The following is a 25,602-nucleotide window of genomic DNA, read 5'->3' as shown; positions in this document are numbered from 1 at the left end:
TTGCAGTAAATGTTGAATTCCCCATTTGAATCAGCCAAATTCTAATTTATAGTGTTGTAGCTAACATTTTTCCTGTACTATGTTTGGTTTGTTTAAGGACTGGAAGTTAAATATTGCTGTAAGGCAGAAAATGTGTGGGCCTATTAATTAGACCCATCAGTGAGCTTCTAAGTGTTGGGCATTTGCTGCTGCGTGTGGCTTATTTTTTCGGTCTTTCTGTAATGTCAGCTGACTGAGGTTAGAAGGTCATAAATTTTCAAAGGTTCACTTTGTTGGGAAATAGTTGCACTCCCGCTCATCTGGAATACTTCAGAAATTGAAGACTTCAGGTAAACAAACCCTATATCCTCTGCAGTTTGTAGGGTAATGACCCCGAGACAGCACATTTTAAAAAAAAAAAAAAAAAAAAAAAAAAAAGTTATGGTGGCAGCTGAAACAAAAGAAAGCAATGAAAAGCTATCGGAGGCATGAGTCTGAGCAGAGTTTAAGAGCAGGGGGCATATGTTCCTCATCAGCTCAGGTCATTTTAAAGCCACGTGAGGAGCTGACAGGGCAGCCTGGTGTGCGGTAGAAAGCTGAGGCGCAGGCAAGTTGGGGTGGGGAAGCAATTTCTGACTCTGGGGCAAGAGGAGAACCTGAGCCTTAAGTTCAGGGCATAGCTCTGTGAACTGTGGGTGGCAAAGGGATGATAACTGCAGAAAAACCCACGCTGAGATATCTCTCTGCCTCCTCCATCATCTTGTTTTTTTTGTAACTCACCTCTTCATTAACTCAGGGTGGCCCGCTCCTCTGAGATTCAGGTGCCAGCTCTCTCAGACACTTTGCTGTGTACCCCACCAAGAATTTTTGCTTTTGCTGGCTCTTCTGTTGGGCTTTAACACAGAAGTGAGTTCCTTAATTAGCTGTTCAGAAGGTTGGTAACCTGATAAGTCAAATCAGTACTGTGTTGTGGAAGCAAATACATAGTAATGAGGTAATCAAGTATCATGCTTCAAGGATGAGCTAATCAGCTGTCACACTCAGAAAATTTTTCCTTTCTTTCCATCACTTGCATTAATAGTCAAGTAAAATCTCAGCTAGCATTGTGTATTGCCTGCAAGTGGCTTCTGCAGTTGCAGGATGTTGGCTTCTTTCTGTACTTGGAAATCTGAAGTAACTCTATTAACATAAATAGCTCTCGTAGTATGCAAATGGTGCAAGTTTAAATACATTTAAATGCAGATTGGTGCTGCTTGATTTCTGTCCCAGGTCATGCAGCACCCCACAGAAGGTGGCCAGGTACTAAGCCTCTTCAGCAACATCAAAGAAGCTGCAGTGAAGGTAGCAGAAATCTGGATCTTCTCCTTGTCAAGTCAGCCAATTGACCATGAAGACAGCACAATGCAGCCCAGCCAGAAAATCAAGTCCACAGGTAAGAGTACAACCACATGCTCTGAGGACTAGTGTCTCCTAAACTAGCTGCAGTTAAACCTTAGATGGAAACAGCTTAGATGCTTCTGGGGACAAAGAGAACTGGTTTGCATGAGTTTCGTACCAGTAACTGATGGCTGCAAAGGAAACCAACTTTGCAAACCTGTTGCTGTGTAAGCAGGGAGGGTGACAGGAGCTGGGGATTGTCAGAGGTTCTTCTGCATATCATACCAGGCTTGAGCCATCCAGCAAGTTAGACGTGTGCTCTTCCAGCATTACTGGTAGGTGTGCTGAGAACTTGTAGCTTCTCACAGGGCTAACAGTGTCATATTCAGGAGATGCACATTTAAGCTGCTCTGCCAACTTCTTTTTCCTCTGGGTGTTGTGCAACAAATGTCGTTAACCTCTGTAAGACCTAGAAAGCTGCCACGTGTTTTCTGTGGGCTCTGGTCTGCTTTAAAGAGAGCAAATCCAAGTGTTGAGCACTGTGTAAGAAAGTCACTGGGTTTTTACTTGTGATCTTCCACCTTCTTTGTAGTACCAGGCTTCTGCTCACTGCCAGAAGAGTGACCTGTTGGAGGTAGTGCGTGCAGGTGTTGCTGCCTGAGGACAGGCAGGACACCTGAAGTGTCACATCAATAGAATTGAGACTCTCCTGTCATGTCTTACTTGTTTCTGTAAGTTAGATGTGCCCACTTAAGGGGAAAAATGATTTTCCTTGTGAGGAAATTGCTGCTGTCTGCCAGGTGGTTCTTCCCAGAGTAAAAGGGGATGGTATTTCAAGGAGTCTTATCTGCGTGCTGGTTTGTCCTTCCTATTAGATATATCTTCCTTGTTTCTCATCTCCAGGAGGTTCCCATCTCACTGGTTCAGGCACAGATAGAAGATAAACTATCAGGCCCCTTGTGTGCCCCCTTTCTGGGTTTATTGCTGTTAGTAGGCTTTCTCTGCTCCTGAGTTGAGAATGTCCCCTCGCATTAAAGGAGTTTCATGGGATCTCTCCCCTCTTTCCTTCCCTTTCAGACAACTATTCCGAGGAGGAGTACGAGAGCTTCTCTTCTGAGCAGGAGGCCAGTGATGATGCCGTACAGGGCCAGGTACTGTTTAGGGCATGGTTTCTCCCTGTGAGGAGTTCTGTAGAGCATGTACATCCTCAGCCTGTGCTTGAAGCTGTAAGTCTAATTCTCTAGCTAGACCATGACAGTGTGAGACTGTTACCGAGTGTTCAGTGCAGTGGCAGAAGGAGAATGGAGATGCACAGGATCCCATTTCTTCCACTGTGCTGTGATTTATCTTATGTGTTGATTTGAGCCCCCTTTAAACACTAAAATATTGGCATTCCTGTGCGTTTCTCTGCTCAATGGTCAAGGTATCAGTTGATTGTTTCTGTAATGCTGATTGGATTCCAAGAGCAAACTAGGCCCCAGCTGTCATGGAAGGGCCAGTGGGATCCGAGTCAGATGCTAGTCTTTAATACCTGCTGCAAAATGAGTCCTTACAGAGAACCCCTGAGTAGATGTGAGATGCATTTGAGTTTGGATCTGACTTGCTTCAGACTCTGGCATCACTTGCCTTCCACCTCTTGGAGGGACTGAGAGAGGAACCCACTGCAGCGTGGGGCTGAAACTATCCTTGTTCCTTCAGTGTAGAACTAGGGCTGTTTTGCTTCTCTGTTCTGGTGTTCTGGCTCTCTGCAGACCTGGCTCAATTCCTTTTCCCTCTGCCACCATAACCACAAACAATTAAAGCAAATGCTGAATGCCTGGAAGATAGAGCAGCATGTTCATAGAGGGAACATTGTTAGCACTTAAATGCTCGTGTGTCCCCAAGCCACGAAGGTAACGAAGGAATCCTCTTTCTGTTCAGGATTTGGATGATGATGAGTACGAGCTGGGGAAGCCCAAGAAGCAGCGGAGATCGATAGTAAGAACGACGTCCATAACCAGGGTCGGTGGAAATTAGTTTTACTAACACTGATGGGGTTTGGCCAGGATTTGCAGTGCATGTGGCTTGTGGGAGCAGCAGCACTAGGCACGCTGGCCCAGCAGGGAGCCTGGGGGCATGGTCACAGCATGTGAAGAGAAGGCAGAAGCTGTCAGAGCAGGGAGTGGGGCAGTCCGTGGTGTGTGTGCCGTGAGTGTCCTTCGGCTGCAAGATGAGGGAGCTCCAGAAATCATGTAAGCATGTGAAATTCAGCCTCATAACGAAGCCAGGGCAGAATCTGTGCTCACGTAAGTCCTGAAAGCATAGCTTCAAGTGAAGGGAAGCTCTTCTGCTTGTGCTCTGCTTGGGAGAGACTTGTGGAAAGGTTTCAAAACAAAGTTAAGTAGCTCAGTTGGGCTGGAGCTTGACGATGAACCTGAGGTGGTGCATGTGCTGTTGAGGAAAAGTAGCAGCTGGATATTGAAGGCTTCGGTAGGTAGCATGCAGCCATCTGCCCTCTCACAGCAAGCATGTGATTGCCTGTAAAACTCCTGTGTGGAGCACTGACTTGTGCTGGACTGCACCATAATGCAGCTTTCTGCCGACACAAGCACTTGTGCATGTCTGTGATGACAATAACTCAAATCACCATAATGGGCTAGGTTTCTTTTTGGACTTAGGAGTCGGTTTGGAGTTCATTTGTACCCTCTGTGAGGCTATTTTTGAAATCTGTGTTTTGAGAAGGTCTGGAATAAACACCGTTTTGACCTGAATGTACAATTAAAAAGATCCTTTATGGACTAGGAGTAAGCTAGCTCATGTGCTTGATGTCCTTAGTATTGTTTTCAGGCATTAGTGACAGCACAGGGCAAAACACACACCTTAGTTAATATTTGAGCAACTTCTTCTTAATAAGAATGGCTTTCTGTCCCCGACCATTCAGCTGGTACTGAATCTCTGGTGTGTAGAGCTGGTGTAAGACCAGGTTACGTTCTGCCAGGAAATTTAACATCAGCCCAGCTCCAAACCCACCAGGGCTCCTGTCTGCCAGCTGTCAAAGCATTCAGGCCAGTGCACAGTTCTTGCCATGCCACCTCAGCTACTGCCTGCTTTGTGTGCTCCCTCCACAGACTGCCACGCTGGTCTGCGTGATGAACGTTTTTGCTTTACATCCCGAGTCAGAGCACAGCTCGAGCATGAGAGCATGTTGGTCCTGCAAGTGCAGTGGGGACAGCGTTTGAACCTGGTGAATTTATTTCACCTGAACTTCAGCTGGCCAGAAGGCGGCACAGCTTGCAGGATTTACATTCAGTGGTAAAGGGCTACGTTTGGAAGAGTGGGGTGGGGTGAAGTGTCCAAGGCCAGGGTGGTGGGACCAGGGAGACATACAAGAAAAGCTCACATGAGATAGAGTCAAGCTAGTAGGTGAGCAGCTTGCTACACCAAAGAGTGGCCTGGTGCTAGCCATTTTCTCCTCCCTTTCCTCCTGACACAGGGATGCCACTTCAAATGCCCTGAACCAGCTCTCTTGCCTGTGCCTTCCTGTGCCTTTTCCTTAGAGTGTGTGTGTGAGGTTGGTCAGCGACAGAGAAGGGCTGGGCAGCTCAGGATAAATCTCAGCTGTTTGGTCCTGCGGGAGAGAAATAGCTCTTGTGTGCAAGTGAGCACAAAGGCAGTGCAGCAGCTGGGTTTGTGTTATTTTGGGCTCGGTGCCTGCTGTTTCCTAGATCTGCGGGTATTGGACTTGGAAAGCATTTTTCTGATAGATAAGTGCAAAGGACAAGCCTCGCAACTTCTCTGCAGTGCTACTAGTCGTACAAGCAAGCCTGAACTGCAACAGGAAAAACAGTTTGATAGAAAATACGTCTGGTCTGTGGGTCTGTGGGTAGAGCCCTGTGTTGGCTCACCAGTGTTGAGATCTGTAGGAGCTGACTCTCAAATGCTCGCCAGAAATTTGCTGTCCACTGTGAGTCCAGCCAAGAGTGGTGCCATCTATCGGGGCCAGAAGGCTTATCATAATGTTTAGTGGAGTGGGACTTTGTTGTAATGCAGGGAAGTGCCATAGGTGTGGAAAAGCTGATTTCAACGTGTGTATAGCAGAGATTTGGTTTGTGGTGCCAGCAGATTTTTGACTTGAAGCAGCAGCTAGAGCACCCGTGTCATGTGTCCGGGCTTCTTACTGGGAGAAGACTGTTCACTGATGCTTTACTTACGTAAAAATGTCTTTGACTTGCAGCAACAAAACTTCAAACAGAAGGTTGTGGCGTTGCTGAAGAGGTTTAAAGTGTCTGATGAGGTAAGTAATGCGTGCTGGAAGCCTTCCTGTCTGCATATTGCTCTCTTTACTGCTTGGTGTGCGCCCTGCTGTAGTCATCAGGAACATTATCCTGTTTCCTCCTAGTTCACTTCACTTTGTTTCCAAGTCTGCAGTTGATGTGACCTGTCCTAATGCCCTGGCCTTGCATGGAAGCTCGAGGGCCAACTTTAAAATGCCATCAAATGTTTTGTAGATCAAGTTTTATCAGAACCAGATTTTGATAATCACTCGTACCCATTAATTTCAAAGACGGCTTTGAAATTATCTTTGGCTCTTTCAAAGGCAAGTAGACTACTCTGTATATCGCTTGTGAAGTTAAATTGCTGCCTGTTTGATCATCTTACTGGAACAGCCAGGCAAGACTTGAAAAACTTTGATAGGAAACGCGGATGCACAGGAGAGACAGCTGTCTGGTCAGAGCTAAAAATGAAAGAGATCCAGAACCCAGAAACCTGTGTGACATTGAGGATCTGATAGAAAAACAGTTAACAGCTCGCTTGGCTGTCAGTCTGCATGCAGATCCTGTGGTTTGTGGGAAAGAGTGAGCAACTCCTCATGCTTCCTGACTCTTCCCAACAGCCCTGCAAGCTCTGCTGTTCTTCCCAAGTCAGCTCAGCAGAGTCAGCGCCTGTATCTGAGGTCTCAGCCTGCTGTTTTTTGGAGCTGCCACTCAAAAAGCAAGCTGTGAGCTGGGTACAGCGGTGTGCTTACTCTTTATGTGGGAAGAAACCTTAGGGAAGTTTTGTCATGGGATACCTGTTCTCTTCAGGTTTGCATGCAGGTTGCAGCTGATCCTTGTCCAGGTTTGACACCTTCTGTGGACGTTTTTGTCACATTTCTCCCTGCTTGGGTACCAAACATGAAATTAGGATGTGGCATGGCAACGTTTTCAGTGAAACCCAACCCAGATTACTCAGTTGGGAGCCCTGCAATTCTGTGCTTGTTCTAAGAATACTGAGACTCCATTCAGGGCTTTCTGAAGGCTTTGTTTACAGAATAGAGTTGACCAGTGAACATACTCCATGGTTAATAACTAGAAAACTAGTCCAATAACTAGAAAACTAGTCCAAGAGGCAAGTATTGCTTACACAGGTACTGACAAACTTCACCCCCAAACTTCACGGGCTCTGTTTGACTGCTAGCAGAGTCAGCCATGCCTGCTTTTCTCCTGCACATAGGTTCTGGATTCGGAGCAGGACCCAGCAGAGCACGTCCCAGAGGTGGAGGAGGACTTGGACCTCCTGTATGACACGCTGGACATAGAGAACCCCAGCGACAGCGGGCCAGAAATGGAAGATGACGACAGTGTCTTGAGCACTCCAAAGCCAAAGTTAAAGTAAGTGTGGGGTGGCTGATGCTGGGGCAAATGTTTGAGGAACTGCTTGGGGCTCAGTCTCCTGAGAGCTGGGACTGAAGAGGGACAGCGTGCAGTGTCAGCACAGATTAGATGGATTAGATGGTGTTTCTATTCTCACCCCTCCACCCTGTTCCCACCTCCCTTGACCTGGTGTCAGAGCAGCAGTATATGTTAGGATAACTTGATAATTGCTTGTGGGTTGGGTGTGGGGTGTCTAATTTCCCTTCTTCTTTTTTCCTCGTTCCCTTTGCAAATAGTCTGCCTGCCTGCCACCTGAGCACAGGGGTAGGAACTGCTGACAGGCAGGCAGTGGAAATAAACTTCACACAGATGTTCTGAAGAGGTGGTGGAAACAGGCAAGGAATCTGGTGCTGCGGCAGAAGAAGGGTCGGAAGCTGCAGAAGCAGTAGTAGTGATAGGCAAGGCGGTCTTTCTGGGAAAGCTGATAAGACCCTACGTGGAAAGAAAGTCTTTGCAGGGATTAAGGAAGTAGAACTGCAGGAAATAAAGGAGCTCTTCAGGGCCTGAGGGTGACCGACTGCAGCAGAAGTAGATACACCCAAGCCTGTTTTGAACCAGCTTTTGTAGGTGCTGGTGTATGGCAGCACAGTGGGGCTGAGCTGTGGATCGCTTCTAGTTGGTCCTGGGGAGATGCTTTCTGGCTTCCTCTGCCCAGTTCTTGCATTCATATCACGAAAGGAATGTGATAAATGTTGATGCTTATAGGCATTATTTCTTTCCTGCAGCAACAACAACAAAAAATCAGTTCCTTGAATTGTAATCGAGTCTTGAAGCCTGCAGTGATGATCTGCCTTTTTACATGGAGGCACAATCTGATTGCATGCGCTACCTTATCTTCTTGAGCAAATGTGCAATTGGATCCCAGGGCTGGCAGCCAAGTCCAGATGCAAGCTGGAAATAAAATGCACATGAGCACCAGGAGTCACTTAGCCCACAGGAGCGGAGAATGGGTGGGGGGCAGTAATTCTCCTTCACTTGCTGTCTTTCAGTCAAGAGCTAGACCTTGTCTGGAATGCCGTGTAGTTCAATCAGCGTTTGCGAAGCTGAAACAAAAGCTGCAGTGTGAAACTCTGCACCTGGTGCTGGGGGTAGGAAAGGCACAACTGCTCGTGTGGGGTGAATGTGCGTTCTGTTCTGCTCGGTGAAAATGCTGGGCCCGTGGGCCCATCCCAGATTTTATGGAAGTAAAAACTTCTGTTTGGTGCGTCGCGTGAGAGCATGCAGGCATTCCTTGTGAGCGCTTTATAAATATGATCTGGTGGGTGACAGCTGACATGTTGGAGCCGGTACATGGAGGTCGGTCAGTCAGTGCCAGGGCTAGACAGGACTCCTTGGACTTTCAGGCTTGTCCTGCTGTCCTGGAGACCTTTCCTCCCCTTCCTTTCACTCACAGGATCAAAAGTAGCTTGTAAATTTTACTGGAAGTGTAGAGGAGTGGTAAGACACTTTGGGAACAGTCACGTTTCTCTGCTGGGAACATAGCGGACTTTCTCTGTTAATGCTCTTAATAAAAACAAACTGTTTTTGTTTTCCTTATTCAGACCTTATTTTGAAGGACTGTCACACTCCAGCTCTCAGACAGAAATTGGTAGCATCCACAGCATCAAGAGCCAGAGAGAGCCATCAAGTCCTGTAAGTCGTCTCAAGAAGGTTATCTGTCTGCAGTTAACGTAGCAGCCTCAAGGTCTTGTCTGCCCATCTGCATTCCCTTTGAAATTAAAGTGCTCTGACCACACGGTGCTAACCTGTCGTGTTCATCCTTGATACCTGCGCTGTCTCTATGTACATGTGTAAATTAAAGCACCCTCTCTGACCTCCTCCAAAGACTTGGATGCAGAGACGTGAATATTCTGCCAAGAAAGAGTGATTTTATTTTTTTTATTTTTTTAACAGAAATCAAGTGTTAAGTCAGCGCCTTCAGTTTATGTATTGAATACTTGCTAATAGTGTGAACATCTCCACGTTTTCAATGCACTTGCAGTAGCCAGGATGGGAGATGTTGCCTGTGAGCTGTAGGGATTCCATGACCCTGCTTGGAGGAAGCTTTACCACACTGATATCAGGTTGCTTTTCCTGGTGGCTGGGAGCGAATGCTGAATTGAATGCTGCTCACCCTTTTCCATCTCCTGTTGGATGGTAGTACTAGGCACAGCGAATATCAGCACCAATTCTGGGGGACTTTCTTGCCTCTTGTACACTGTGTGGTGTAAAGTACGTCTCTTAGTGTAGTAATGGATCTGTCTGAGGGTTTTAGGCACTGAGTATCTAAGGCTGAGGGAAGGGGGGGAGCTGGAGCGCCTCCTGTCACAGCACTAACGAGCAGCCTCGATGGGAGCAAGTGGGCTCAGGGGCTGGACCTGCCTTGCCTGAGTCCAGGAGCTCCAGAACAGAGCCTCCAGTGGAGGCCTTGCCCCGAGCACCTTCCCTTGGTCTCACAAGCTGTCATATTCACGAGACGTGTGTGTTTCTTATCTGTGTCTGATCCGGCGCTGTGTTGCCAAGAGCAGTGCCAGGCCTTGGCATCGCGGGGAGGCCGCCGAGCTTGAAGGCACCCAGGCTGGTTCTGTGAAGCAGCTGCAGGGCCGTCTGTGCTGGTTAATGCCTAACCACATCTGGTACCACAGCTGCAGAACCACAGGAGGAGGCCTTGCAGGGCCTGGGTCCTGTTGGATTGGTACCAGATCTTCTGGTAGGGTTTTGTGACCCGAATTTTAAATGCGACGGTTGCATTAAATCTCTGTTAGCAGGATTCAGCTGCTGCCTTGCCATGTCCCGCGCTAACATATTCAGTTCTGATGTGAACAGAAGCACTCACGGCTGTGCTGCGGAGCTGTGCAGTATTTAAACTGTGACTTTTGAACAGCCTCATCCAGGCGGCATGGGTGAAAAATTGTGCTTCTGTCATACCTTCTAATGGTTTTCTCTTCTCAAGCAGGTAGAAGTGCCTGAAAAGTCAAAGACTCTTGGAACCAAACACCCAGGCGACAGTATTTCTGACACTGTCTCTTTTGTAAGTTGCAAACTCACTTGTTAACGTTCCTCCTGGCAGTTTGGTTGTCAACTGTGAGCTGCGTTCTGTGGCACGTGTCTGCCTGTTCATGTAGCAGCATATACAGCACAGCTGATGTAGGCAATGGTAGCTGCAGTGAAGATAATGCTGAGCTCTGCTCCTGACCCCAGTTGTTGGAGGTTCTTGTCTTTCAGCCTTTTGACATTAAAATGCTTTGCATGGCTTTCTTTTTAAACAGCCTTTCTCTTGGTTTGAGGAAGGCTGGCCTGAAATATGCCACTGAGCACGTGAATCGTCCTGGAAAGTATTCTTGGGGCTGGTGCATTATGTCAGGCAGAACTACTACTTCCAGCTGAATTGGCAGAAATCAAGCTGGTCCTGGGGGAAAAAAAAAAAAAAAAACCAAAGCTCAAGTTGCTCTGCTGAAAACATGCTATTTGTACATTTCTCCAATGTATTTCTCTCTCAACAAGACCGTATTGACTTTGGCCTTGAGTAGCGTGTCTGGAAGGGACGGGCTGCATGTAGCCCAGCCAGGTGTCCCTCCTGCCAGCCCTCGTGGTAGTCACAAGGAGGGAAGGGTTTGTTCCTGACTTGGTTCTGTGTGTTTGCAGGAGTCCAGCCAGCAAGCTGAGGTTCAAGAAGCTGAGCTTCCCACACCAGATGTGTTTGTTGAGAAGCTCCCGCCCAGCGGGAAGATCACCAAGACGGAGTCCCTCATTATCCCATCCACCAGGTAGAGCAGTGACACAGCATTGCACCTGCTGCAGGGCTGCTTGGGAGGACGTGGACAGCCTGCTAGCCTTTGTTCGGTATGGCCTTTAGGCATCGACTGCAAGGAGCCCATCCTTGTGTTCAGGCACTTGAGAGGTGGGCCTTGGGCACTTGATAAACAAATACCAAGAACCCTGAAAAGGAACACTGATGTTGCTCAGGGATGTTTACTCTGGGGCTGCATGCTCAAAGATCCTGTTGTTGGATCAGCTGATGCAGATTTTGGCCGTAAAGATGGTTGTCAAGTCTAAGTTCCCTAATAGGGGAGTGAATGTGGACTTCAACAACCACACCATGTAGTTTCTTTGGTTATTTGTGAGCAGATAGATGCCCTTTTGAAGAGGTATTTCTGTGCTGCTTTTGGGTGTGAGTCTACAGTTTGCGTGGATGGTTCATATTATGCTGGAGCGGCAATTAGCATGGTGGTGGTGGTGTGTGTCTTGCTCTGAAAGTCTGCCTGTGACTCTGAGAACACGATGACAACATTCTGTGTGGCTGCACCATGTGCTCTATAGCTTTTGCACCATCAGAAGCAGAGTTAGCAGATCTCAGGCTAGCTCAGGTTTACATGTGTGAATCTCCAGTGCTTGGAGTCGCGTTGCTGAGGTTGCCAGATGAGGGTGATCTAGGGAGTCTGGGGGTGAATTTTGCTCAGATATGAGCCAGGCCTAGAATGAAAGCATTTCTCTCTAGCAGGTCTGAAGGGAAGCAGACGGGACGGCGGGGAAGAAGCACATCTCTGAAGGAGAGGCAGCCAGTGAGGCCACAGAACGAAAGAGCAAACAGTCTGGATAACGAACGATCTCCAGACACCCGGCACCACTTACAGGTGTGAAAAATATTTCTCTGTCTCCAGTCACTCATGGCTTTTGTGTTCTCCATCTGTCTCCTGTGATCCCTTTCCTTCTGGCCCAAGTGCTGTCCCTGCTGGAAAGGAGCAGGACCTCACAGCTCCAGGAAGGAGGAAATTTACTTCTTGGCTGATAATTGTACCTTCCATGCTGTCTGCTGGGCTTTGCCAGCTTGTTGCCAGCCATAAATTGAAAACACTGGAACAGATTGTTGTGATGAGGGACAAATAGGGATGTTTTGAGGAATTACTCCTTAGAAATAAGGGAAGTTGCAAAAGGGGACTGATTTATGCAGAATATCTCTGTGCCATGCTCTTGTTAACTGCAGGACTCTGTTAATTCCGTCCTTGACAGAGATAGTTGCTTGTTTCTGTAAATCCAGAATTCCTTGAACTACTGTTAGTTGATATAAAGTGACTTAAGAAAAATGCATTGCGGAAGGAGTAATGGCTGACAAAACCAAGGTGGCCAATAAAGGAGCCTGCAGAATATTGCAGTGCTGAAGAAGCTGACAAACGTCACTGCCAGTAGTCAATGTGTCCACTAGCATGTATTGCTGATGGAGTGACCAAGAACTGGCCAGCTCATGCAGAGCCACCTCTCTCAAACTGCAGGAGCTGGAGCTGCTGGTATGAGGATTAAAGCTGATACCTTCTGTTGTTCTGTTCTGTGTCTTCATTTCCAGATCCCCAGGAAAACGGTGTATGACCAACTAAATCACATCCTGGTTTCTGACGACCAGCTGCCAGAAAACATTATTCTTGTCAATACTTCTGATTGGCAAGGCCAGGTAAATGCAGGAGACGTTATCTGAAGCACTGTTCTTCTTGGGAATTGACCTTTACCACTAACCAAGTAGATTCTGCAGTGGTGGTTCATGGGGGTGGCGATAAATTGAAGGTTAATTGCCTACACACAGAGTTTCACCAAGAGATGCTATGGATTTTGTAAAGCTTTGTCAGTTCAATCTTTTCCCAGAGACTTTCTCTGTTCTCTGAAAGGCCATTTCTTCTGGTTAGCAGCACAACAGGTATGGCTAGAGCCTTGCACTCAAGAGCTTGCTTCTCCACTATGGTAGGAAGGGATAAAGGAAGCAGGGAGGACACATCTTTGGTTTAGGCTGATGTTGCTGGGCACTGGTGATCTCCACAGGAGAAAATACTTCAGCATTGTTGATTTGCACATATTTTTGTGATTCTTGTCTGGGGATGCATCACCACATCTTTTCTTGGTGTGTGGTGTTTGTGTTAAGGAGAGCTCTGAGCGCTGCTCTCTTGTACTGGCAATGTGGAATCATGTGCTTTGAGTTTGGGTGGGGTGTCAAAACAAATTTTGCTCCTTTCTGAACCTCAGTCTGAGACAGCAATAAAATATATAGAAATATATAGAAAAGGCAAGTTAAATGTGTACTGGTTGACTGTGGGCTGTAGAACTTGTGCCAGGTTTGTCGAGTTAGATTGGCTGGTTCTGCTCTCTGCTTCTAGTAGAACTGGGGTCTCAGTGTCTGAGAGATCAGAAATACCAGTTGAGTTACAGGTTCCAAGTCACTCTAAGCATGGAAGAGGGAGAAATGCCATCTAGAGATGGAGAGAGAGCTGTGCAGGTTTCTTCCAGCAATGTATATGGTATCAGATGAGATGATGATGGCATTGGCTAGGGTGTGAGGATTAGTGGTGCAGAATTTGAAAGTGAGATAACTGCGGACACTTGTCAACATTTTATCCATATGTACTTCAGGTGTATGTTAACTTTTTTCCCTTTGAGCTGCATGGAGGGGGAAAGGTCCAACACAAGGAATGTAGCACTATTTTTTGTTGTTGTTCTGGTATTCGAGGGTAGGCAAAATATTAGAATATTGTGTTTGTCAAGTCCTTTTAAATCAGAGAGCACCGTATGTGCAGGTCTGCAGGCAGGTAAGTAGAGAGCATCTGCTCTTACCCAGAGCTGTCTGTTAGGCAAACAGCCTTCTGCTGCTGCCCTGCTCCCTGCGGCCGTGAGAACTGCTGGTCTAGCGTCATCACTGCCAGAAATGCCATGTTTTGGATGTAGTGTTCGTGTTTGTCAAGCAGTGCTTCCATCTTTGTAGAGGAAAAGCTTTTCTATGGCTGATGCACAAGGAAAAGGTGTCTGAGAAACAGCTGCATCACCTACACGTTGGGTATGGGGAGAGTGCCCACACTTTGCTGTGACAATCCATAGGAGGCTGGGGGGAGGTGAGATTTTCACGTGGCAAACTGTAGCCAAAAGGACTTTAACGTGTTCTGTTCTCTCCTCAGTACCTATCAGATGTCTTACAAAAGCATACCTTGCCAGTGGTCTGCACATGCTCCTCAGCTGATATTCAGGCAGCTTTCAGTACTATTGTCTCCAGGATACAGCGATAGTAAGTGACCCTTTGCTTCTTCGGTTGGTGAGCCTCCTGCAGGAAGGAGGGCTGGCAGTCCTCAGCTCTAAAAGCCTCTCAGCTCCTGTGCCCCAGTGCTCAGGGAGTTTTCCATCCAACAGTGGGGGAATACTTCTCCCCAGTTTAGTCTCCTGAAGTCCGAGTTGTGTGGTTCTTCAGTACTTGCCAGCCCTGCAAAGTTGTTGCTGTTCTGCCACGTGTGAGGACACAAATCTCTCTTCATTGACTGAATTTAAGAGATTGTACTTTGTAGGCTGCCTCCTATGTCAGATCTAATAACCAGTAAAGCATGTGAAGATAATAGCTTTAAAAACAATTTTTTTTTCTTCCCTTAAATTAATTCCCAGATAATGTCCTCAATTGCTTGAGGCATTTCCTAGCTATGTATTGAGGGCTGTAGATATGTTCCAACACAGCTGTTAGTTGCAATGGGTACATCCCAATGTAGATTGTTTATACAACCCTTTGTAAACTATCAAAATGTGTGGAAAAAGAAGCAAGAAGACCAATTAAGAAAGTACTGAACAATGTTGCATTTTGTTAACAATGTTTAAGCTGCTGATAATGATTTTGATATTGCCTTGTGTGTTGAACGAGCTCTTTTCTGCCTTGGTTGTTATTAACCCATTTTTTTGACTTGTTCTGATGTAGTTGGTTGGAAGCACAATTATGAACATGTTCCCTCTTTTTCTGTCTAGCTGTAACTGCAATTCTCAGCCTCCAAACCCCATTAAAATTGCAGTGGCCGGAGCCCAGAATTACCTCAGTGCTGTATTGAGGCTCTTTGTAGAGCAGCTGTCTCACAAAACCCCAGACTGGCTCGGCTACATGAGATTTTTGATCATCCCTCTAGGTAAATAAGGAACAATTCTTTTTCGTAGAAAGATGAATGGGTTAAATGTGATGTGTTCCCTTAGCAGTAGCCTTCGTGAAAGCTTTGGCCAGGTATATGGTGTTTAAATGAGGCAAAGCTCATGCTGGCATAGCGTTGCTTAATGCTTGCACTGCTCTTGTGTGAGTGAATTTCATCTTTATTCTTGATGTCAAAGTCTGCTTGTAAACCTTTTGCCTAACATAAGGGGTTGAGTCCTTTCTCCCACAGGGGCAGGCTCGTATATATACCTTATTATCATGGTACAGTGAATGCACAGAATAATGTTCTAGAAACTCTTGCCCTGACTGAAATCTTTAATTCATTGGGCACTGTGTTTCCCAAAGCAATAACTGTTCAGGCCTTTCTGAGGCTTACACAGAAAATGTTTATTATGGAGGGGGGTAGAGATGAAAAATGTTAAAAAGGCTCTGAAACTGCTGAGAGTTTAAATTATTCAAATTACATGCATCTTTTGACCTTTCCTTCACGTGCTCTTCTCCTCGGGTTCTTTCCTCAGTTTTCCAGCACCTTATCTCTGCCCTTCCAACAGCTCAGCAAGCCTGCCTGGCTGGGAAGTAACCCAGCTTGGATCTCTTGTGTCCAGCGAAGTGGTGTGCACTGATAACAACATCAGGGGTCTCGTTGTCACAGTCAAAAATGTGAGGAATGCTGGAGCAGAGAGGCCTGGGCAGCCAGGCAGTCCCTGGTGCTTGTGGGCAGGGGAATCTGGGCAATGTTGGTGCCATAAGTGTGTGATGGCAGAAGTTGGTCCAGTCCGAGGCTTGGCTTCAGTGAGTGTGAACAGGGCACTTAGGTGAAACAGGCAGCAGTAACCTTGAAGAGTGTTTTTTCCAGTCTTCTAGGCTTGGGACCAGCTGATGGCATTTGCTGTAGGAGTCAAGCTGCTGCCCAGCACCCTGAGCAGTGGATAGAAGGCTGTTGATTTGGTGGTGAGATGTGCAGGATCAAGTGAAAAAGAACAGGAGCCCTGGATCCTTCTGTAAGGAAGGCATTTAGTTTCCAAAGTAGTTGGTAGCAATAGGAGAGAGAACCCTTTAGGGGACAGAAACACGAGAAAGAAAGATTTCTGCAGGCTCCAATTTGCTTTGAATGAGACTGTGTGGCTGAAGATTTGGGTCCTCACGTGCTGCCTGTCTCTTAGCCTACAAAAAAGTTTTCCGTCCTTCAGTCTTTAATGGTCTGAAAATATCGTCTTTTTGAAACTCATGCACAAGATTTAGCTAGTGTTTTGGGGTTTTGTTGTGTTTATTTTTTTAACCTTAAAACTTCAGTAATTTAAAAAATAAAGCACTTTCAATTGATAAATGGAACTGTGAATGTTTCTTGAATGTGCTTTAAATATAGAAACTTCTCTCCTATCGTGGCCTTTCCCATAGAAGTCTGCAGTATTTCCTGATTGGATCAAGTGCTTATTTCTGGCACTTCATTAAAGTGATTGAGCAGCAACGTCTTCTTCCTGACAATTGAAAAAGCACCAAAGACAAGATGGGGACCATGCCATAAATGTCTTAAAGGAAAAGTTTTCTGCTGTTAGCAGCACCTCCAAAGTAGGGAGTGGTAGGGTCTTTTCTAAGGTGGCTTTACCTTCAGCTACATGCTGCAGGGACTGAAGAGCCAACCTGCAGTGGTTTATTGACACTGAGAAATGCTGCTTATCTGTAAATGTCTGTACTGGGAGATTCGGTCCTGCTTCGTGCTGCCAGTTCTGTGGCTGAAAGACTCCTTTAATGCCCAAACTAGTGGAGAGACAGTATAAAAGATGCAAGCAAGAGAAGGAAAAAAAAAAAGTTGGGATTATTTTGACCGTAGTTTTTTAAAAAAAACATTTTATCTAGCTCCCAGGGATACAACTTGGGATATCTTTTGTTTAGTACTCATTTCCAGCTGCATCTGCCATGCATGTGTGCTGTGTTTTTCCAGCATGTGGGAAAGCTGTCACTTCTCCAGCGTGTGACGCCGAGCTGCTCCACGTGCGCTGCTAAAAACGCCACAGGAAAAGAAATTACAAGGCTCAAAGTAGCCATTTCCAGCAGGCTCCAGGGGAGAGCTTAGGCCTCGGTTTGTAATGACTCTGAGGGGAACTCAGGGGCCGTCTGCTTAAACGTGGTGTGGAAGTCTGAAAATGAGCACTGGTTTGGAGGGTGAGAAGCAGTGGGTTTTTCCACAGTGAGCTTTAGATGAGGACGGTGAGCATATTGAAGCAATCAGGGGTGTTTGGGGCCGGAGCTGTCAGGTTAGCGATTACCAGCCGATGACACAGCTGTTGTGGTCTCTGGAAGTGAGGCTTAATGTGAGAAATCAGCGTGCAGGAAGGACAAAAATAGGCTGCTGAGGAGAAGCTCTGAGGCCTGTACAAAGTGTGAATGTACAAGGCTCATGCTGAGCATGGAAAGAGCAAAGCCTGAAATGTGGTGGCTGGGCAGAGGAGCCCTGGCACACCTCCTCTCCTCTGCTGGAGAAGTTGTTGTAAGATCAGGTTGTCTGAGCTGGGGACACGTCACCTAAAATGAAAGTGGCAAGTGTTTTGACCTTTCCCAGGGCAGAGGTGGTGGCTTCAATGCTTTCCCTCTCCTGCTTGGTGGAGGGTGAAGGCAACTTTTTACTTTTTTTAGTAAAGCTCCAGCCAGGGCTGCAAGCTGCAGGCAGGACACAAAGTTGGTGAAATTAGGTCTTTTCCATGCTCTTAGAGGAGCCACGAGGCTTAGCTAGGGCACGCAGGGACCTGATGCATGTGCCAACATTCACCGGGACTGTAATCCTGGGGCTCTGACTTCTGTCTTTAATTATAGCTTATATATTGCATCTATGGCCATTTTGCTGCTCCTCCTATTAAATGAGGCTCCCTGGGTGGTTTTCCCTGGTTGCAGGTGATCTCCTCTCCTCTGTTGCAATAGAGCAATGGTGTGCAAATGGTGTTTGGAGGAAGGATCTGTCTCCTGTGGCCACAGTGCCTGCAGGGACGAAGTGCTGCGGGGCCAGCCTCTCACAAAACTGAGTGATGGAGATGGAGAGCCACGTGGCCTCCGTGTCTTCCAAATCATTTGTTTCCTCAGCAGTTTCGCAGCCCTGTTTTCCTTGGCTTTTTAAAGTTTAATTTGGCGGGAGGGAGAGGGGAGAAGGGAAGGTGTCACTGAAAGTGGTGCTGAAGCAATCTCTCTGCTGGGAAGTCTATTTGCATGCTTTTGTAGAGATAAGCTGGACTACATTTTGTTGTTATAGTTGAAGAAACTTATTTCTGGGATGTCTAGTATAGTTGGATTTTGGAATTTAATTCCTTGCAGACAAAAAGAAAAATATACCTGTGTTCCGTGCTGGGAAGAACAACTGTCATGTTTTCCTTTCTTTCTTAGGATCTCATCCAGTGGCCAAGTATCTGGGGTCTGTAGATTATAGATACAACAACTTCTTCCAAGATCTAGCCTGGAGAGATCTGTTCAACAAACTTGAAGCACAGACCACTGGTAAGACCGTGAGTCTGTGTCTGGCCTGTGTGGGATAAAAGACTCGAATAAGTAATTTTAGTAAAGGTCAAGTAAATATAAGAGGAAGCAGACAAATGTTTTTGTTCCTCTTTTTTCCTAACTCCACCACATTCCCTTTTCAGATGCTGACCTTTGTATGTCCTCTGCTTGGTGGTTTGCAAACAGCTGTTGGCTCCAGGACGCTAGCTGTCTCTGAGTCACTCTGTTTTTACCTAGCTCTCAGCTTTGTTCTTTGGTGAGGAGGTCTCACAGACCACCATGTTCAGTACATTGCTTTCTGTGACCCTTCAGAAATTGTCCAGCCCAAAAGATTCCAAAAACTGTAAACTCTGGGAAGATTAACTTCTGTTAGTTGCACAGGGGAATGACCTTGGCATTTCTGAAATCCGCTGGCAGGATCTTTCTCATTAAAAAAGAATTTTGTTCTTCACCAGTGCTTGTAACATGTGAGAGCTGCCCTAGGTCAGATCAACGAGTTCCTGTTCTGATCTGAATCTGTTCTAGGCCAGCATAAAGCCTTGCTGTTTGTTAGAGTACTGATTTGCTTAAAATATTAATGCTTACAGTTTTTCCTTCCATTCCTTCGAGAATGGAGAGAAACAGGCAAAAGGAGGATTTTCGTCCTTCATTTAGGGCTACATGAAGGGTTGAAACTGGAACGAGGAGCAATCCTCTCATGGTGGCATATCCCCCATGGGAATTTCACTAGCAGGAAAAAACATCATGGCCTTTGGAACACTTGCATGGGTGCAAGGGTTGCAGTGTGGTTCTCATGTTGGAGTTGTAGGGGGTGCCTGAGGCTCCTTAGGGAACAGATGCTCATGGAAGTCCTCTAGCTGTGAGAGGAGGAAAGAGAGCATCTTTGCAAGGGATTGTTCAGAGCCTTTTCCAGCAGAGGGGAACTTGTAAGGACAAGGCCCTAGGCAGCCTGTTCTGGAGGTAAAGTTAGCCCTACTTGGAGCAGGGGGCTGGACTAGAGGTCTCCTCGTGTGCCACCCAAACATTTTTCCTTGATTATGAGCTCATGGAAGAAGAGATGCACAGAACAGTTGTCTTTTAATTCCTTGAAAATGGAGACAAATGTCAGTACAGATTCAGCTTTTGTATCTGCCTTTTAGGGATACTTCATTACTGTAGAGATCCAGCTCAAGAGCCTTGTTTGTTCTTTGTAGATTGTATGCTGCAGCACTTTTTTACTTGCCTGTGTGCTATGAGGAAAATGCATCATCATTTTTGTGCCATCTAGGCCTTGTAGAATCTCCATATTTATATAGAGAGATTAATATAGGATATATATGTGTGTGTATATATATATATATATATATAAATAACTGCACAGAAGCCCTGTGATGGCATAAGACAATCTGGCAAATAATGATAGCTTTTCATTGGTCCCTGAGCAAGAAATTGTAAGAAACTCTGGGTGAAAATGTTCATTAAACCATGGAAGTGCCTGGTGAGGGTAACTTGCATTCCCTTGATTTCACAGTTGAGATGCTTTTTCTGAAACAAAAGGAAACGGAAGGCATTTAGGAAATGCCTTCCTGTCAACTGGAATCAAATGCACTCTCACAGACTTTGGGCACGCTTGCTGCTCCACAAAAATGATCTTTGTGCTCTTCCATCCTTGCGTGCCTTTCACATGTCTTTCCAATGGGCTCAGCAAGGCCATGAGTTCTGTAGGAAATCAGGTAATGCAAACACTGGTGTGAGCACAGCAACTACCCAAAGGCCTGGGAGAGGTAACTAAGCACTTCCTTCAGCAGATATACAGTCTGGATGGAGAAAAGTCTAATAAGCAGCTACACATTTTCAGATAAAAGCATTTTAACAAGCTTCACCATAACACTTCAATAAATAGTTCTGTGCCACATGCCTGTGTATCTGGTCTGCCTTCCTCATGTTTTTATTTGGTACTCCTGGAGGTTGTTTGCTTTTGTGTAGACGCCTTCACAGTCAGCTTCCATTGGAAGATGCAGTTCTGATGAAGCTGGCTGGGTACCATCAGCTGCTTGGCTGAGCAAATGGAGGGCAGTGCTGGTGATGGTCTGAGAAGTCGCTTTGTTGATTTTCCGCTCTTCTGTTGCAGTTCCAGAGGCACCTGATGTCGTCTCCAGAATAACGCAGTATATAGCAGGGGCAAACTGTGCACACCAGTTGCCCATTGCTGAAGCAATGCTGACGTACAAGCAGAAAAGGTATGTTACTAACAAAACGCTCGCTTTCCAGAATGGCCATCATGTTGAAGTGAAGTGCTTTACTCGTCTTGTGTGCCAGCAGCTTTAAAGTCACTCCAAACTGCAAACACCATGGGAGCCTCAATGTGTTGCCCTTAGATAGTAGTGAACCTGCAGCAGTGTGGGTCATTAAGCACTGTGGTTTCTTTAGAGACCCGCGAGGTTTGGGGAAGTAAGGTTGTGGACTGTGGTGTGCCCTCCCCAAAGTATCTTCTATGCGATTTGGCCTTTTTGCACTAGTATCAAGAGAACTGAAAGGCTTTCTTTCTGAAGTATAAATAGCAGACCTTCACACAGGGGAGACAAAGTCCTTGTTAATTGGCAGTTGCAGGCTACCAGCACCCCTACTTGGGAGAGCTGACATTGACCAAGTTTTATTTCAGCTGCTCTTGAGGGATAAACAGCCTGTCAAGGAACTGGGGTCTGAAAACAAGATTCAGAAGTATGTAGAGCCTCATAGAGCCGTTGTCTGTGAAGAAGAGTAATTTAACACTGCAGGAGAGAGAGAGATTGTTTCTGAGGCACAGTGGAGAATGAGAAACTCTAAATCACACAGATCCCAATAACTTTTCAGAGCAGAATTAACACCCACATGTGATTTCTCTCTATTCAGGACCAGCAATTTTCTGTGGGGCATGGATGGTTTTACCCATTAATGATTACCCATCCCAGGTTGTATCTGATCTTTTAGATACAGCTGGTCTATTAACAGCTCATCTGTTAACAACCATCACTGGTACCTCATTTGCTTAAGAACTGGGAAGGATTTAAGGAGGGGGCAGAGTCACTTTTTTCCCTCTTCTTGGAAATATTTATTGCTGGTTGGAATTGCTTTTCCAATCCTCTGTCTGTTCTGCATTACTTTGCAGAAATGATGTAGTGAAGTTTAGCCCATTCATTATGCTCTCCTAATGAAAATATTCTAGATTGGCTGGTCCATTAAAGACAGTACATTCTCTTTGCGTGTTTGTGAATTTCTGTAATGTTAACCTGATAAAAGTGAAGTTTGGAGAGCCACGGGGAGCTCGAAGCTCTTAACTTCAGTCTTTTTTTGTTGTTCTTTTTGGTGTGACGACTTACCACAGTTACAAATAAAAAGGTCAGTCACCCCTGGTGGAGCATTAACCCCTTCTGAGGGCTGTTTTTTCTCTCCTCCCTTCAGTTGCTGGGTTCTGCATGAATCTCCACTGCTTCCTCCATTCAGTTACAGGTTCATTTTTGTCATTGATGCACAGTTAATCATTTTGAGTATCTAGAAAGACCAACTAGCGTATTTTGTTGGAAAAAAAAAACACCTGAAATCTACTTCAGCAACACACACCCCTCTCAGCTGTGCGCATGACCTCTTTTCCAAGCTGGTCTCATCCATTTGGATTTTAGACCTTTTGGACCTTGCAGTGAGATGTTTGCCACTGCTGAGATGGTTCAGATCATGCTGCAAGTTCCAACCTTGCAGAACGTTGCTTGGAAGAGATCACTGAGACTGAGTCAGACCTGTGGCATAGCCTACAGTCTTTTAGTATCTGTGGCCACTTTGGAACAGCTTCCACCTTTAGCCAAGTACCACATGGGTAAACTGCAGGGTGAGCTAGAGGAACAAGCTGTCCCAGGGAGGGATGGACAGTTCTCTCTTTACGTGGCTTTCTTTGGAAATACAGCAATCTGTCATTGGCAGTACTGTGGAAAAAGAACACAGACATTGTGTTTCCGTTAGCACTATCTATGAATTCATCACTTTGTTGTAAGTATAATAACATCTTTATCTTTTTCTTTGGTTGCTTTCTGAAAAGGAAAAAGAGCTTTCATTTTGATTTTACTCTAAGGTATCAGTTCCTTTTAGGTTCCCTCTCCCATCTCCTGTCTCTCTTCCACCCATGAGCTGGTCTTTTGTGCCTTGTTTAACAGTTCGTGCAGGTCTGGGATGCTCAGTTTGTGCTTCAGGTTAAATTCTGCTCGCTGCTTTGAAACGATGGCATTTGCTGGCAGAATGCATCATTAAAATAACCGCTCTGCCTTTGGGTCACACAGACGGGTTGCCAGGGCATACACTGAGTGGAGTGCAGGGCTTATTAAGGAAATAGCTTTGAGCATTAAGACACCTAGAAGGTAGGTTTTGTATCTTCCCTACTTGCTAGTTAATCCTTGCTGCTTGGTTACAGCTATCAGAGGGTGCAGCATAGCTCCAGAAGGATTAGGACTGAGCAAAGGTTTTTCATTCCCCATCTGCTGGACCTGGAGTGCTCTAGGTGGCACTCGCTGGCTCAGGGCATGCCTCGGGCCCCTGGGTTTGGGGTTGTGCCAGTTGGGGTTCTCCCTCAAGGCCAGAGGGGAACGGCTTCTCCAAGGCCACCTTGCAAGGCAATGGGCCAGGTAGAACCAGCAGCACGACCTACCTTAATTTAATTGCAAGGCAAATCTCCCAGGATCCTAGCATTTGCTCTGTTAAACAAGCCCAAGGTCCAAGGAGAGCGAAGCCAGCCAGCCAGCCTGTAGGACGTAGCCGTGTGTGATGAGCCGCTTCCTAACTTTATCGCTAGCTGTCCCTATTCTGACTGACCTCTGCTGTCCTTCCCGTCCCCTTGTTCTGTCTGTCATGCCGAGAGGTTGGCGCATGCACTGCCTGTGACGGGCTGCGTATGGAGCCAAAGCTTTGTCCTGTTCTTTTGCAGCATCTGCTGGCCTTACCTGAAACTGGGGAGGCTGGGAGAGGGGAAGGTGTTCGGGAAGGAAATGCTTGTCATGTCGACCTGTCTGCATTGCACTGGGTGACCGACCTTGTCCCTGAGCGCTGGGAGGGCTGGTGGTTACTGAATTGGCAAGGCAGCACCTGGGGAGCTGAGGCTGTGCTGGCAGAGGTGTGCCTCTCTCTGCTTGGCTTTCTTGAACAAAGCACCGTGGTATTTGAGATCTGACGCTGTCAGAAGGTGCTCGCTGGATTGCTGCTCAGTTCTGTGTACCTGGGCTGCTGTCACCCACTGTAATTTGGCGTCCAGCACAGCCCATGCCATGTGGCTTGGACTTGCATGAACCTGGGAGCAGCTTGGCTGTTGGAAAAGAAAGCGCTGCTCGCTTGTCAGGGTGAGGGCTGGGTTAGTTCCTACTTCGTGACGTGTTTATTAAAACCTGGTGTTGTAAGGAGAACTTAAACCGACTCTTGAAACATGAGGAAGTGCTGTGGGTTGGAAGGTGAGCCAGGTTCCTGGGCAACAGGGAGCAGGGGTAATGCTGGTTTCTGCCTGCAGGGCAAGGAGTCCAGGTCCTTTCTCTGAGTGCTGCTGCTAAAACCCACCTTGCAGCAGCTCCTGAATGTGAACACAGCTTGTGAAGACGGACCCGGTCCCTCCTCTGGCTCAGCAGTGCCCACATCACCCGCCTTGTTGCTGCGTGAACCTCATGAAGCCAAAGGAAACGTAACAGGGATTTACATGTGCCCTTCACCTGGTGCAGCAGTGTGGAAGAGGACAGAGTCAAGGCTCAGGAAATACCCTGGATGTCTTTTTGAGCATGGCCAACCCACTGTGGGAACGGGAGCGATGCTGGCTGAGAGCTTCCACTGGAGACTTGGTGGGACAGGGGCAGCGTTAGGCAGCAGAGAGCAGCAGCTCCTCCGTGGGAAGGATGCTTCGTACCACAGACAAACCGTGGAGGGTTGGTGATGGTGCCTGGCCTGAACTCGCACACAGGGCTGCGAGTCCTGTCGTGGTGAAGTCCCCTCTTGCCTGTTGATCCCCTGCAGGACTCGCTTGGGATAAAGCAAATATCTGAGACCCTCCTGCTAGGAAATCACAGTTGTGTGGCTGTGTATGAATCTGCTCTGCGTTGCTTAAATTGGAATGAAATGTGAAAAGGCTAACGGCGGGCATAAGTGGAGGAAGCGATTATTCAGTTTCCCTCACTGTAACCTTTGTGTGCTTTGTGGCTTATTTTGTACTTGGTCCCAGAAGTGAGAGAGATTATTCCTTACCTTTGCCAGGTGGCAAATCACACTCCTGGTGATTTGGCTTGTTGTTTCTAAGAGCCTTAAAGCATCTAAATCTGCCTGCGTGTCTTTGTTCGATCTGAATTAATTTCTTCTGGTGGGGAGGGAGTATGTGAGTCTATTCCTGGACAGTTCACCTTTGAAGGATTGATCTCAGGTGGATGGATTTTGCACAATCAGTACCAATAATTAGACAAAACCCATTCCAGATAAAGAAGAGTTTCTTTCTAGCCTCTCTGCACAGATCTCTTTTTTTTTTTATATTCCTCAGAAATGGAGAAGAAGCATTAGTGATGCTGTTGAAAAATCACAGACCAGGGTTAGGGTCTGGCTATAAATTATAAGGGGCTGTGGTGGAAGGCCTTGGCCAAGGTGAGAGGATTCTGGATGAATGTTTTGGGATCCCAAAGGATAAGAAATAGAAAAGGGCATAAGAGATAAAGTGAAGAACAAGCACAGCCATCTCATCTGTCCTTCGGTCTGCGTGAAGAGCAGCTGCTCTGATAAGCTGTGTTTTCAGAGGCGTGCATGTGAGATCAGAGATCCCGAGAAGACGTGTGCCAGGATTAGCCTAGCCCAGCTGAAATCCAGATGGATTCCTTCAGGGACAGCCTGTGCATCACTGTGAGCTGCGATAAGTGGTGGCTGAAGCAAAATATTCGTTTCACAGCTGCCCCTTGGCTCTCTGTGGTGAGAGTCTGAGCTCCCAGGGGAGCAGGAACATGTTACCTGCTGGAATTGGACAAGGTTTGCTTTTCAAGAGCTCAGAGCAAAGCCACCCAGCGGCTGTGGGGTGACGAGACCACGATGGTGCTTCCCTCCCTCCCAGATTTGCTTCTTCTTCCTGCTTCATGGCCCGTGGAGCTGAAGAAAGGAGCAGAAGGCTGAGCTGCTGTTTGTGCTTCTCCAACATCTGTGTGTGGGTCTCCTTGCCCTTTGCAG

The 25,602-nt window shown here is 46.7% G+C and overlaps 1 protein-coding gene across 7 annotated transcripts in view; it reads left to right on the top strand.

Annotated features, from left to right (window-relative positions):
* PACS2 (phosphofurin acidic cluster sorting protein 2) overlaps positions 1 to 25,602 on the top strand; it is a 66,443-nt gene that overhangs the window by 27,923 nt on the left and 12,918 nt on the right. Inside the window, exons 5-18 of one of the 7 annotated variants that reach the window (XM_082766124.1) lie at positions 1,249 to 1,411; positions 2,434 to 2,507; positions 3,277 to 3,333; positions 5,570 to 5,629; positions 6,829 to 6,986; positions 8,570 to 8,660; positions 9,961 to 10,038; positions 10,653 to 10,774; positions 11,509 to 11,641; positions 12,349 to 12,453; positions 13,940 to 14,046; positions 14,766 to 14,920; positions 18,313 to 18,423; positions 20,534 to 20,642. In XM_082766124.1, coding sequence (XP_082622250.1) covers positions 1,249 to 1,411; positions 2,434 to 2,507; positions 3,277 to 3,333; positions 5,570 to 5,629; positions 6,829 to 6,986; positions 8,570 to 8,660; positions 9,961 to 10,038; positions 10,653 to 10,774; positions 11,509 to 11,641; positions 12,349 to 12,453; positions 13,940 to 14,046; positions 14,766 to 14,920; positions 18,313 to 18,423; positions 20,534 to 20,642 — 1,523 coding nt within the window. Of the gene's footprint in view, positions 1 to 1,248; positions 1,412 to 2,433; positions 2,508 to 3,276; positions 3,358 to 5,569; positions 5,630 to 6,828; positions 6,987 to 8,569; positions 8,661 to 9,960; positions 10,039 to 10,652; positions 10,775 to 11,505; positions 11,642 to 12,348; positions 12,454 to 13,939; positions 14,047 to 14,765; positions 14,921 to 18,312; positions 18,424 to 20,533; positions 20,643 to 25,602 lie in introns of all 7 variants that reach the window. The other 6 variants (XM_082766122.1, XM_082766121.1, XM_082766120.1 and 3 more) reach the window with 6 other exon arrangements.

Source organism: Aythya marila (genome assembly GCF_965140915.1).
Source record: "Aythya marila genome assembly, chromosome: 8".
Lineage (NCBI taxonomy): Eukaryota > Metazoa > Chordata > Aves > Anseriformes > Anatidae > Aythya > Aythya marila.
This window is presented reverse-complemented; position numbering and strand designations above follow the sequence as displayed.